At 51.5% G+C, this 14,555-nt stretch overlaps 1 protein-coding gene across 2 annotated transcripts in view; it reads right to left on the bottom strand.

The window, feature by feature from the left end:
- The window catches only part of Lman1l (lectin, mannose binding 1 like), a 13,035-nt gene extending 4,379 nt beyond the window's left edge, over positions 1–8,656 (bottom strand). Inside the window, exons 1-8 of one of the 2 annotated variants that reach the window (XM_021207386.1) lie at positions 8,381–8,656; positions 4,337–4,491; positions 4,131–4,238; positions 3,967–4,025; positions 2,523–2,622; positions 2,044–2,167; positions 1,019–1,074; positions 214–346 (exon numbers count right to left, since the gene is read on the bottom strand). In XM_021207386.1, the coding sequence (XP_021063045.1) occupies positions 214–346; positions 1,019–1,074; positions 2,044–2,167; positions 2,523–2,622; positions 3,967–4,025; positions 4,131–4,238; positions 4,337–4,491; positions 8,381–8,558 (913 nt within the window). In that variant the 5' untranslated portion in view covers positions 8,559–8,656. The remainder of the gene's footprint in view (positions 1–213; positions 347–1,018; positions 1,075–2,043; positions 2,168–2,522; positions 2,623–3,966; positions 4,026–4,130; positions 4,239–4,336; positions 4,492–8,380) is intronic. The other variant, XM_021207387.1, reaches the window with a different exon arrangement.
- Positions 8,657–14,555: the final 5,899 nt, after the last annotated feature.

The raw sequence follows: 14,555 nt of genomic DNA on the forward strand, positions 1-14,555 counted from the left end.
AGAGAGAGAGAGAGAGAGAGAGAGAGAGAGAGAGAGAGAGAGAGTGTCCGAGTGAGGGTGTCAGGAGGAAGGCTCAGCCCAGGTTTTGCTTAGATACAGCTTCCTTGTGGGTCCTTACTTCTCCACTGGCTAATGTGCTTCTGGTTCGAGGGACGATGTTCCACAGCCCTACAATGTCCTATGGCCCTACCTGCCTGACCCCTGGGTACTTACCTTCTTCCTGGGCTTGGGAGTTCAGTGTTGGCATGCTAGCCTCTCTGGTGCCCAGGGCCAGCCTTGCCTTCAGCTCTTCCAGCTTCCTGGCCAGGTGCAACTGATCCTTCTCCATGAGTGGCTGAGGGGCTTCCTGGAAGAAGACAAAAACTCAAGGGCAAATGCATGGGAGTACTGTGCGGGGCAGCCTCCCCGCGGACCCTGGGAGCCCAGTCTTCCTCTCCAGCCGTAGACTCACCAGGACTAAGGAGGAACCTACAGCTCAACCACCAGGTCCCAACAGAGCCCTGCAGCTTGCACGGAAGCACTGTGTCTGCCACATCCTTTTATCTTTTCCTACTCACTGTGAGCTCAGGCCCTTGGTCATTTTAAGCCTTTAGGTATGGTGCTCCTTTAAGTTCATCTCCTCCAGGTATCCTTCTCTCCCATCCTGCTCGCTCAGACCAGTGTTTCTTCTCTTCCCCTCCAACCCACTCCCCACCTCCCCACCTTCCACCATACTCCCTACCCCCAATCCCTCCACCTTGGGCTTTCTTGGTTTCCTTTTGTTGTTGAGACAAGGTTCTAACTGTGCAGTCCCACCCACCTCTGCCTCCTGAGTGCTGGGATTAAAGGTATATGCCACCTGGGAAGCCTAGAAGACAAACCCTAGCCCCTACACTGTCCAGCCCAAGGTCTGACTTAAGTAGAATTCAGAGAGTTAGCTGGGATTAGAACCAGGATAGTAGGTATGCCATGAGTGGAGGTGGCTGAGGAGGGCAGGGTCTCTGAGCTACCTCTATCAAACAGACATGGCTGGCATTACCTCTGGACCTGGTTCCCTCAAACTGAAGGTCAGGAAGGACAGGACATCATGGTCATCTGGAAGAGGGACAGATGAAATGGGGATAAGGAGGTTTTTACTCAGCAGCTCATCCATCCTGACTCTACTATTTGCCAGAGAAACAAGAGGCTTGTACGACCCTGGGCAACTCTGACTTTTGTCTCGCTTACTTCATTGGGAAGGTATGAAGGTTAAATACACAAGTGTGTGGGATGTGAGGGTTGAACCACACACAGCCAGAGTGGGGCCCAAGGGCCATGCAGCAGACCACAGGACACAGAAGAGAGCTACTACTGAAATTATGAGCACACAGTGGCTGCTTCCTGATCATGGCTGTAACCATATCACTTCTCAGAAACCTTCGGTGACTCCCCAGTACCCAGAGTCCAAAGATAGAGGACCGGCACCCACAGACTCCCACACTCTGGGTGCAACCTGCTTTTCAGCTGGGGGCCCTCCATGCGCTTTTTTATCTCAAGATAACCCGCTGCTCCAGTTCTGTATGTAGCTTGTGATGTCCCTCTTTTTACTAGCCTACAGCATCCAGTAAAGTGAGTTTTTGGATATTGATACCAGACTATAAAATTCCTCATGTGTCATCTCATTTGAGGCTTTTTCTTTTTGGAGACAGGGTCTCACTTAGCCCAGGCTGCCCTTTGAATTTGCTATGTAGCAGAGGAGAATGTTAAACTCCCAACCCGTCCCGTCCCCCCACCTCTCTGTCCCAAGTGTTGTGATCACAGGTATGCACCACCACACTGGACACCCTGAATGCTGCTTAAGGACTCACCCGCAGAGCTACACTCCCAGACTCCCTCTGAGATCTCAATAGCTTTTCAAAGTCAATGTGGCCTCCTGATGGAGAAGCCAGAGAGGGAGTGTGACCAGCCCAGGCCCCTCGTTGAGGAGGTGGTTGATGCCGTACAAAGGCACTTTAGAAGCTGCAACCAGGTCTTGCCATCACCAAACACAGCCCTCCACTCTTACCGACCTGGTAGGGATCTCACCTGCTGCTAAGGTGCTGGTGGCTGCTGAGACCCCAAAGAAGCCTCCAGGGGCTAAAAGCAGGGGCTCCACATCGACGCAGACCTCTTCAGGGTCCTTAGGAGTAAGACCTCCACTCAAAGACACCTGAGGGGCATGGAGGGAGTAAACTCCTGCCTCTTCTGGTCCCAGGGTAAGGGGCTATCCCCTACTCGACTCACCGGCTCCCCAGACCTGAGGTAAGGTAGAAACTACAGAGCTAGGGACTGCAATGGCATGAAAGGGACGCAGGCGTTGGTCTCACGGGAACCTTGTGGTTCTTTGTATTGGTGGGAGATCACTGGTCTGGGAGTACCAGGGACCTCACATGGGTGTGAGGACAAGTGTGTGAGTGACACATGGGTCCCTGTCCTGGGGATGTTGGGACACCAAATACCCTCCCCTCACACCACAGCTCTCTGTCCCACAGGAGGCTCCCATAGGAACAGCAAGGGTGACTCACACGCAGCCTCTGCCTCCAGTAGGTAACCCGAGCTCGGAAGGGGAACGGCCGGTTCCTGAAGTCCCTGTGACAGGAGCCAAGCTCCCGGACACTTCCATCCCTGTGGACAATTGGAATGCAGCCAGCCACATGGGACCAAAGGGCTAGTCCATGGAGAACAGTCCCAGGAGCAACTCTGTCCAAGCCTGCAGTGTCACTGTCCCCGTGGGGTGACCTGGCTTGGGATAAGTCCCTGTAGTCTACCCTGAGGCTCCTTTGCTATAGTTTGCTTTCATGGCAGGAGAAGGAGGAATAAGAATGTAAGATCTGCCTGGCACTGTCAGCTGGGACTGGAGAGCTCACAGGAGCCAGAGGCCCAGGCTAACCACAGGATTTCCAAATCTACCCCCTAGCTCATCTCCTAATCCCACTTCCCCCCCTCTCTCCACCCTTCTCTCCCTCCCTCCCTCCATTTCCCTTAAGCTCCAAGGCCTGTCTGTCCCTTTCCCAACCTACCAAGGTTCAGACTACTTGAGGCAGACACTAAGGGACCTGTCCTAACGACCAAGGGCAGTATGTCTAGTTCACCTTCCCCCCAGGGAGGCTCAGCAGGCTCGGGGAATCGGGAGCAGAGTCGAGCCTGAGTTTCTCTGGCCCCGTGGGTGCACACTAAGAGACCTATGCTATCACCTTCAGCCAAGAGCAGGGCAGAAGAGAACAGGGAGAAGCCAGATTGGAGGCAGTGACTGCGTGGCTGTATAACCTTGGGCAAGTTCTCGCACCTTCCCAAACCCCAGCACTGTTGTCTTTAAAATGAGGATAATAATTGTAACTACCTCATAACAGTGTTATGAGGGTTCACAAGACAATGTCAAACGTCTGGGCACCGTGCCTGGTATACAGTCAGCTCAACTCCATAAATGCCAGCAATTATCTTAATTGTGATGGGCCGAAGGATGTTTGCTGAGACACACTGACAAACCAGTCCAGCCGCTATGGGCAGCCAGCAGGGGAAGGACAGGAGTCCACCTCATCTGGGAGAAAAAGACAACAGTGTGTCTAGCGCCGGGATCCTTGCTGTGCAGTCAGTCAGGTTAACCAGCCTTCCTGGGCCTCAATGTCCACACCTAGCAGTCTGTGCTTAATAAGGGTGTCTGGAGTGAGTGAGACCCTCATGGTAGTTCCAGCCTCTGTCACTTCACCTGGGGCTCGTGTGCTAAATGACTGGAGAAAGATGGGGCTATCACCCAGAAAAGCAAGCACATTGCGGTCTGGTTCCTGAGGCACAGCTCAGACCAATGGGAAAGAGTTGCCACAGGCAGCGGAGCTCAGAATAAGACATCAGCGAGGGGCTCGGGTCTAGGAGGGGTGGATTCTCTAGGAAAAGAAGTATAAGTGATTGATAAACTCAAGAACGGGGCGGGAGCGTGTGTGTGTGGGGTGCTCAGTTCTCTCAAGCCCTTACCCAGACTGCTCCCGGAGGTCACGCCCATCACTGGCCAGTACTCGGATGACAGGGCTGTCCTGCGTGGGAGGTGACAATCGGTCTGAGCCGCAGGCAGAGTGAGGATAGTGAGGATTAGGGTTAAGACAGTCGGGCAGGAGGATGAGCAGGAGATGGCTACCCACCTGGACATCACTGGTGGAGGAATCAAAGTAGATCCCGATGCCATCCCATGAGGCTCGCCCCTCCGCCACAGAGCCGACTTGATCCCTGTCCTGGGTGTACCACATGGTCTGCAAGTTCGCAGCCCAGAGGTCAGGGTCTCTGTAGGACACTGGTACCTGGGGCCTATCACCTGCTTCCCCAACAGATATGAGGAAGGACCACTCACCACACCCTGGGCTCCCCGGCGCCCCGGTCCAGTCACTCTCATCTGCATCTCTACCTCCCAGGAAGGGAAGGAGACAGAGATGTTGCTCCACACAGCACCACTCCGGTTCTTCATAGATGGAACCAGCCGCACTTCCTCTAAGCCTGGAATGGCGTCTGTGGAGCAGGGCAGCAGAGGACCACTGGACTCTACTCTACATCTCTATCTCATTGGCAAAAGCCAAGCCCTGGGAAAGAGCTCACACCAAGACTTTGTCATTTGACATGTGGCTGGCTGCTGAGATGCGAGAGTCCACTGGGGAAATGGGACCAGAACCCGGCTGGGTGATACCCAGGAAAGGCAACAAGAGCCAGTAATTTACTGTGTTCTACTTCGGCCTCACTGAACGTCTGTGCCATCCATTTTTATAAGATTCCATTTTATGGGACATGAGATGGAGCTCAGTTGGGTGACTACTTGCCTAGTACACACATAGCTCTGGGTTCCATCCCCAGTAGCCCATAAAACCGAGTGTGGTGGTATACACCTGCAATCCTAGCTCTCGGGAGCTGGAGGCAGGAGGATCAGGAATTCAAGGCCATCCTTGGCTATGTAGTCAGCTTTGAGGTCATCCTTGGCTACATCGGACTGTGCTGGGGCTGGGGGATGGCCCAGTGGGTAAAGAGCTTGCTGTGTAAGTGTGAGGACCTGAGTTCAGATTCCAGCATTTACAAAAAAGCTGGGCATAAGCCAGGTGGTGATGGTGCATGCCTTTAATCCCAACACTCCAGAGGCAGAGGCAGGGTGGATTTTGGTGAGTTGGAGGCCAGCCTGGTCTACAGATTGAGTTCTAGGAGCTGGGCATGGCAGTGTGAGACAGGCTTGTAACCCCAGACCCGGGGGAAAGACAGGTGCCTGTTGGGGCTTGCTGGACTGCTCTTCCAGAGGACCTGGGTTTCCAATATTCACATGACTGCTCACAACTGTCTGTAATCCTGGTTCCAGGGAATCTGATACTCTCATACAGACAAAACACCAAATACACACACACACACACACACACACACACACACACAAAGTATCAACTCTTCTGTCTTGAAAAAACCAAACCAAATAAATATGAACAATAAAAGACAGCCAGGCAGTGTTGACACATATCTCAGGAGGCAGAGGCAAATGAATGTCTGAGTTCAGGGTTAGCCTGGTCTACAGAGTGAGTTCCAGGATAGCCAGGGGTACATAAAACCACCACTACCACCACCAACAAAAGTGAAAAGCAATTGAGGAATTTTTATCCTAATGTCAACTCTAGCTTTCACATGTATAGGCATGGGCTAATGCATATGTATACACACACACACACACACACACACACACACACACACCATCTCACCATCACCACCACCATCATCATCATCAATTCTGTCTCCAAAAAAACCAGATACCATTTTACAGAAGCTCAAACACATGTCTTTCCACTAAGGCTTCCTTCTTGTCATGAGACAACAGTTCTGGAAAAACAAGAAGCACAAGCTGGGAAAGACCCCTGAGGGACCAAGGGCAGCCCAAGAAGAAGAAGGTCTATGGCAGAAGGTCTGTGGCAGAGGGTCTGAGGCAGGCTCTGGCCTGGAGGGTGGTGAGGAAAGGGTGTAGACTATGAGAGGTCGAGGATTACCCTGGCGCTGGGGAGGGGGGGCATGTCGGAGGTTGACCCTGGCACTGGGGGCATGTCGGAGGTTGACCCTGGCGCTGGGGGGCATGTCCAAGGACTACCCTGGTGCTGGGGGGCATGTCCGAGGACTATCCTGGCGCTGGAGGGGCGTGTCCGAGGTTGACCCTGGCGCTGGGAGGCGTGTCCGAGGTTTACCCTGGCACTAGGGGCATGTCCGAGGTTTACCCTGGCGCTGGGGGGGGCGGGGGCATTTCGGAGGAGCTTCCTGTGGTGGGGAGAAGAGGGAGTAAAACTGAGGCAGACGCGGCAGGACTGGAGGGGGGGGGGAATCAAAGGCTCTGTTCCAACTGGCTCCCCAACACTCAGGTCTACCAACCTGGAACCTGGTCCAAGGCCTAGACCCTGCCAAGACTTTCCGGAGCTTGCTAATCCAGCTTGTTTGTTCTGCAAAGGCCAGTGCTGGGTGGGGAAGCACAGCAGTTCCCAAGTCCCTGGAAGCCACCACTGCTTGAAGGGAGTTGTGTTTTGGGGGGTTTGGTTTTATAATGTAAACGAGGCTGGCCTAGAACTCTCTGGATAGCCGAAGATGACCCCGAGCTCCTGATCTTCCTGCCTTCATTTCTACAGAGTGCTGGGATAACCGGTAATAATCCCATCTAGTTTTATACAGATCTTGAATTTAGCCAAACAAGCACTGGCCAGCTAAGCAGCATTGCCAGCCCAACACTGAGCAGATTGCCAGCCCAGCATTTTTTTCGTTTTTGTTTTTACACTTTAAAACGTTTAAAACGTGTGTGTGTGTGTGTGTGTGTGTGTGTGTGTGTGTGTGTGTGTGTGAGCCCACAAGCAGGCCCATATATTGAGGCTGGAGGACAGCTTTCAATCGTTTTTCAGTAGCTGGTTGTCTCCTTCCACTGTGGGTTCTCAGAATCAAATGCAGGCTGTCAGGCTTGCATGGCAAATGCTTTTATTAAGCTGAGCTCTTTTTATAAAAACGAAAGGGACTTGACAAGCAGCCCAGGGTAGCTTCATGCTCTTGATTCTCCTGCCTCAGCCTCCTAAGTGCTGGGATCACAGGCCTACACCACCACACCCAGCCCAAGGAGACGTGTGGGAGGCAAGCTTATCTGACTAAGCTCACGTTCTCATCACTACGTGGTGTGTCTGGGACCTCACCCCAGATTGAGCCTGACTCAGTCTGGCTATCTGGGCTGGGCAGAGTGGAGCTTTGGGTGGGGCTCTGATCAACGAGGAGATGAAGGGATAGACAGTAATCTTAGCTGGTGATCTGGGAGGACATACTGCTCTCCCTCAGGATCTGTGACACCTTGCTGTGGTGAGGTTCTGAGCAGAGCACTGGCTCTGCCATCCTGTCCCTAAGGCAGCACGTGCCTGTGAGACAGCCCACTCCCTCGTTTATCCCCTGGCCTTCTGTTCCTGTCGTCTTAGAGCATCTTAGTCAGGAACTGTGCCATTGTTTGACACTTACGTCTAAGATAGAAATATATAGCCGATCTACTTTTCCTCTTTGCCTCTCCAGCTAAAAGGCTCTGAACAAAATCCGTGGCTGAATAAACGTCACCATATATCTGTAAATGACCCGTGTTCCCCAACCCAGTCTCTGCTCCACTCTAACTCAGAGTCTTTGATGCTTTTCTCTTACTCATAATGTACGATCCTGCGTATTACATAGTTTTTGATAAGTCATCACAGACCCTTTGTGAACAGGATCGGACAAATCGGGGTTTGGAAGTCCCGGAGCACAGACCTGTGGGCTAAGATCCTCTCATGTCTGCTTCCATCTCCAATCAACAGGCCGCTGGTGCCCGCTGAAACAAAACAGCTGGACACACAGTGCCTCCCTCCAGCAGACCTCTAGTTCCATGGGATGGAGCTAGCAGAAAACAGGCCTATCTGGGACATATCAGGTGTGTGCGTGAATGTACGTGTGCACGCGTGTGTGTTTACAGTCCAGAGCAGAGCAAGAGGGGGTACTGCAAATAGAAGCGAGACAAAAAAAAAAAAAAGTCCTGGGCAAAGAGAAACTGAAGCTGGTACGTGAGGTAGAGCTAGGATGTATAGCCTGGTCTATACCCATCTGGCCCCTCTCCCCTGAGCCTTGCGTTTCTTCATCCTTCTCTTTAGCTGTGACCCTGTGCTGTCCTACATACCCAATAGCTTGTTCTGTGGTGCCTCTGGATCCTTCACAAATAGGCAAAGCAGCAGGGCCTGGGGGAGCAGGAGACAGGTCTGGGAAGGGTCCTGGGCCAGCCACTGTCACCCCTGTGTTCCCTCTCTCGAATTGAGCCCCTCACATCCACTGTCCCTCTGACTCCAGGCCCGGCAGCACTCTGGAGGACCCTGGACATGGCAAGTCCGCCTTTGCTCCTCACCTCCATGGTGGCTCCAGAAGGGTATTCCAGCCCCAGGAACTGCCAGTCTTGGTCCCTTGAAGCTGAGCTTGTACTCAAACCTGCGTAGAGGAGGGGTCTGGCTCCTTTCAGCACCGTGCAGAGCCAGCAGTAGGGAAAGGAGGCAGAGGGAAGGTGAGAGGCCTCTGGTCTCCAGCATTGCAGTGGAGCTGGTTTCTGGGCACCTGGATGGATCCTGGCTGTGAGGCCAACGATGGGCTATAGGACGCCACGCAGTCAGGCAGGGAGACACCGGGACCTTCCAGGATCTAGATTTTTGACTCTATGCTCTCCACCCCCACCCCCCAATACACACATCCTGTTTCTCTTGCAGGTCTGATCTCAGGCCCCACCCTTCCTCACCTCCACTTGAAGCCTTGGCCATCCCCTGGGCTCCTAGCCAACTTGAGCTTTGCCTCTGTTCTTTGCTTAGGCCATCTTCCTGTTCTTCCTCTGCTCCTTCAGCTGGTGAGAGGATGGGGAGCTCAGGAATGCTCAGTGCCAGGCCCTGCTCCTCCACAGCCCTGGCCTTCCCTCCTTGTTGGTCTGTTTGTTTGGGGTGGGGCAGTCCTTTTCATCCTGCTCCTTTAAGAGCACATGCATAGCCTGCTTTCTGGCCACTCATCTGACCGCTCTCCCCTGAGCCTTGCATCCCTTCACCCTTCTCTTTAGCTGTGGCCCTCTGTTGTCCTGCATACCCAATAACTCCTTCTGCCAGTGCCTCTGGGCCCTCCACAAAGGGTATCTTGAAAGACAAAACTGCTGGGCACGGTAGCACATGCCTGTATCTCAACACTCAGAAGGCTGAGGCAGGAGGACTCCTGTGAGTTTGATAAGACTATCCTAGGTTACCAGGCCAGCCAGGGCGTGGTACATAATAAAACTTAAAAAAAAAAAAAAAAAAAAAAAAAAAGAGCCGGGCGTGGTGGTGCACGCCTTTAATCCCAGCACTTGGGAGGCAGAGGCAGGCAGATTTCTGAGTTCGAGGCCAGCCTGGTCTACAGAGTGAGTTCCAGGACTACACAGAGAAACCCTGTCTCGAAAAAGACCAAAAAAATAAATAAAATAAATAAAGAAGAAGAAGCCGGGTACTTAGTTGTTTGGTTTGGTTTTTCAAGACGAGTTTCTCTGTGTAGCCCTGACTGTCCTGGAACTCACTTTGTAGACCAGGCTGGCCTTGATCTGCCTGCCTCTGCCTCCAGAGTGCTGGGATTAAAGATGGATAAGGCAATGGGAGGAAAAGGCTGTAGGGAGAACAAGTACAAATACAAGTGATGAAATATCTTGTTTGGAGTCTATGAAATATAAAATATCTTGTTTGGAGTCTAATTTTAACCCAACTAGAAAAATAAGATGATTGGGGAAACTGGAGCAATGGGTCGATGATAGCAAAGAATTATGGTTTAAATTTTAGGTGTGACGTAGTACTGGAGTTATGGTTTTTACGTACTTAGGAGAAACACATTAAAGCTTTATGGATGAATTCATATGTCTGGGATTTGTTCTCAACTGTCCCAGATCCTAGGACAGGACAAGCTGGTGGTACAGAGAACGCAGTCAGACCTGGGATGGTTCATTACATCTTCTGCTTTTTTTTTTTTAAAAGCAAGGTCTCACGTCACCCAAGTTGGCCTATGATGCTACTGACGACCTTCAAGGCCCTACCTTGTTTGCCTGTGCCAAGATCTAAATTACAGCATTTGTCCGCTTGGGTTTTTTGTTTGTTTGTTTGTTTTTTGTTTTGGTTTTTCAAGACAGGGTTTCTCTGTATAGCCCTGGCTATCCTGGAACTCACTTTGTAGACCAGGCTGACCTCGAACTCAGAAATCCACCTGCCTCTGCCTCCTGAGTGCTGGGATTAAAGGCGTGAGCCACCACGCCCGGCGGTTTTTTGTTTTTTTTTTTTAATTTATGTTTTGAAACAGTATTTCTTTGTGTAGCCCTGTCTATCCTAGAACTCACTCTATAGACCAGGCTAGCCTCAAATTCAGAGGTCTGCCTACCTCTGCTTCCTGAGTGCTGGAATTAAAGGCGTTCACACCACCAGGCCCAGCTTACAGCTGTTAAAAAAACAAACAAACAAAAAAAACTGTTGTTTTCAAACAAGATGTCATTTTGTAGCTCTGGCTGGCCTGGCATGTGGTACCTACCCCAGGCTGGTCTTAAACTTAAGAGACCCACCTGTCTCTTCATTCTGTCTCTCCTGCCTGGTTCTTCATCCGTTTTTTTGTGGTGTGGAGGATCAAGCCTAGGACTTCATTTCTAGGCACATCCTCAGCCTGTCTTCTGCTTTCTATTCTTTCATGCTGGAGATCCAACCCAGGGAGCCCTGCCACTGAGCTACACTCCATTCTATTCTTTACACAATTAAAAATACTCTTGAAAGATAAGAATCCTGCATTCCAAATTCCTCCATCTAGGTAAAGGTTTGTTTTCCAGAGCAGTCAATTCAAGCATTCTAATAGCTGTAGGGATTGAGCTGTTAAATTGATTTCGCCCAGGCGGTGAATACACGCATTTAAGGAAATGCTAAAAGAAGTCACTGTGCCATGTTCAACCACCTCTACCTTCACAGCCAAGCTGGCAGTGTGACAGGAGTGGGGGTGGGGGTTGGGATTCTCCTACAGCTGTTTCCTGACTCAGGCCTCTATCCAAGAAAGATATTGTGAATCATCTCCTTGGAGTTCTAACAAACCACCCTGATGGAAGGCTGTTGAAACTTAGTAAATAATTTTGAAGACTCAGGGAATTCTGAGGGAAGGCTCTTTTAAGTCACCAGTTCTAGAGGTAGGCTCATTAAAATTCAGGAAATACACAATCCAGAGCACTCAGGAAGTCCCTGAAACTGACCAGATATATAAGGGCCCTCAAGGCTATAAGGATGAACTGTTGGGTAGGTTCATACTGGTGAAGCTGCCTGGAAGACACTGATCTGTGGAGTTTCTTCCAAGTTGTGCAGCAAGCTCCAGGGCTCTGGGTTTTGTGAGCCATCATCCATGTGTTGATACAGCTGCCTTTGATTCCTTCTTCCTCCTGACAATGATCCCTGACCCATACATACTCCTGAAAGTGGATAGGAGCTGCTCTGTAGCATTTACAGATACCTGAATCACATCACCACCTGGCTTCACTGAAGATTGGCTGGAGGGAACTTTAACTCCTCCCCAGTCATCCTCTATTAGAAGCTAGCAATAAAGGCTGTGGAGGAGCAGGCCCAGCTCCCAGGACACTGAAGCAAAGCTGGCGCAGGTAGCTGAGTCGTCTGGTGTCATTTCACCTGAAGCTGTCCTTCAGTTTCTCTCCCTTCTCTTGTCTTCAGTCTCTAGCTTCCATCTCCTCCTTTCCTTTCCCTTTTTGTTTTCATTTTTATTTTGAAGCGTTTTTGTATCTGGATCAAGTGCTGGAGACTGAACCCAGGACCTCATTGTTAAGAGCTCTTAACAATGGTAGAACTGAGCTCTAACCCACCAGCCCAGTTTTTCACTCCCCCCACCCCTTTCTTAGACAGGGCTTCATTTAGCCAGCCCAGCCTCTGATCAATTTGCAGCTGAGGATGAACTTACATTGCGGAGTCTTCCACGCCCATTTTTCAGGTGCCTGTGACCCCATGCCCAGACTCTGCACTACAAGAAATCAACCCCAGAGCTTCCTGCATGCAAGGCAAACACTGCCAGCTCCGCCCCAGCCCCAGCTTTGACTTCTCTTTGTGCGTGCATGCATTTCTCCTCTCCTCCAACCATCTGTGCGGCTGCTGGGTTGTTGTAAATGAGTATGACATAATTCCTAACCTAGAAGGTACCCCTAACACGGTACTACTTGGTACCCAGAAGTCTTGCCAGGTGTCACCTTCTGCTGGCAGCAGTCAGCCAATAGTGCGAAGGCAGCAGGATGTGCCACTTACCAGGCACTCAGGAAAAGGGGCAGAGATGGGGTATGCGTGTGTGTGTGTGTGTGTGTGGGGGGTGTCCCCTGTCAAAAGAAGGGCCCACGGGCAGCGAGGTTGTGAGATTCCTAAGATTGATGTGTTCAAAGCAGAGAGGTATGGTTTGGGAGCAGGAAGATCTGAGAAAGCAGGCCCTGGGCCTCACATGGTTTAACAGACCCAAGGAGCCCAAGCTGAAGCTATTAGGACACTTTTCTTTAAGACAGGGTCTCACCTTGTAGTCCTGGCTGACCTAGAACTCTGTATGTAGCCAAGATGGCCTATGTGCCTTCTCACCTAGAAGATGCTAGGGTTTCAGTGGTGTCTGTCTGGTTTCAATTTGGTCATCAAACATTCACCAAGGCTCCAGTGTGTGCCTCCCTGTATTGCAGTGTCAGAGAGGGCAACTCCAAGGCTGGCTCTACCACCCATCCCTACCAAGCCTTCTCAGTAGCTTGTTTTCCCCTCAGGGCTTGGACATGATCCATGGGTCGGTGTCCTTCCCTTGGACAGTGAAACCTGCACGAGCCTCTGACTGCCTACTCCTCTACTGCTGTCTTCCAGTTACTGATCCATTTTCCTGGAATGGGCCTGTCGAAACACAGACACTACCCCAGGCCAGTTTCCTCAGACTGGGGATGAAACCAACAACAATCTCATCCCAGTGCCTTCTTCGAGGCAGGCCCCCATGGCTTCCCCACAGGCTCTCTGGGCCTCGGTGGCACTGGCTCTCTCTCTGCTCCACCCAACCTCAGGCTTCTCCTTTATATTTTTCACAGGCAGTTTTGATTTTTTTTTTTTTTTTTGGTTTTTNGAGACAGGGTTTCTCTGTATAGCCCTGGCTGTCCTGGAACTCACTTTGTAGACCAGGCTGGCCTCGAACTCAGAAATCTGCCTGCCTCTGCCTCCNGAGTGCTGGGATTAAAGGCATGAGCCACCACGCCCAGCAGTTTTGATTAATATTTAAGGACAGGTTGTCAGTAAGCAGCCCAGGTTGGCCTCTAACCCATAACCTACCTGCTTCAGCTTCTGGAGGGCTGGGTTTGCAGGAGCTTCCTCTTCCCGACCCACCTGTCCTAAGATGCCCTCGGGGTTTATCCTCTGTGCCCCTTACCATAGGATGTGCATCCTTCTGGTTCAGTCCACTCACTGACATCTCTCAACTTCCTTCTCCAGCCTGGGTTCCAACAGCTCCCTACCTCTTGGCAGTTCCCAAGACACACAACTGAGTGTGCCCTCAGCAGTTCCTGGGACGGTCTCTCCTCAGCAGGTGCTGAGCTGCCGCTTTCCTCACACACAACCCACCAGGGAAGTCAGAGGTGTCTGGCTCCTCCCTACCCTTCATGTGGTGCACGCTGACCCCATGACTAAGTTCTGATGATGCCCCTTTGACCTCCCCAGAGTCCATTCCCCGCCCCACCTTATTCTCTTTGCCTCACACACCCAGGAGGAATCACTTTAAAACTCTGTGACCTGGCATGTCTTTGCTGCCACAAAACTGTTCCTGGATTCCAACGGCTCTGGGCTTGATAAAAACCACATGTAGCTCTCAGCAACGTTCATCGGTAAAGAGTCGTCCTTACCCATTTTCTCAGAGCTCTTCCACAAGCTTCTCTGCCTAGGGTCTCCTGTCCCTGGGGTGGGGGTGGGGGCTACAAACCCCACCCATGCTCGCACCCATCCTGAACTCAGCCCAAATGCTGCTTCTTGATCTACAGACAATACTCTCGTGTTAGGCATTCCTTCACAACACGAGAGCTTGTCATTGTGTGACTGTCCCCTTAACCGTTGGATTCCAGTCTGTTCTGCTCCGTCTGAATCATCCAGCAGTCTACACACAGCAGGTATCTGATCATTTGCAGTTGAATGACTCATAAAAATTAGCCTGAAGTATGCGCAGAGGGTGGCTTTGTGGGGAGGCATTGCTTTGGGAGGGGCTGGGGCACAGTGGGCCTGTGGAGGTAGATAAAGATGAGCTTCAGGCCAGAGCACAAAGGGACAAGGGGAACCTCCCCACTCATTTCAATGAATCAAGGCTGTGACTCTGCAGGCCCTGGACAACCTGAGGAGAGAAAAGACCATGACTGGTCCTCATTCTCCATCTGTGTATCCCAGTTGGGACAGACAAAAGAGGCCTCGCTCCATACAAAGCCCAAGAGGGCACAGGGCTTGGCACACAGTAGGGGTGGGGAAGAGCAAAGCTGTCACATTAGATGGGACGTGAGAAGTCCCAGA

The sequence above is a fragment of the Mus pahari genome, chromosome 10 (genome assembly GCF_900095145.1).
Source record: "Mus pahari chromosome 10, PAHARI_EIJ_v1.1, whole genome shotgun sequence".
Taxonomy (NCBI): domain Eukaryota; kingdom Metazoa; phylum Chordata; class Mammalia; order Rodentia; family Muridae; genus Mus; species Mus pahari.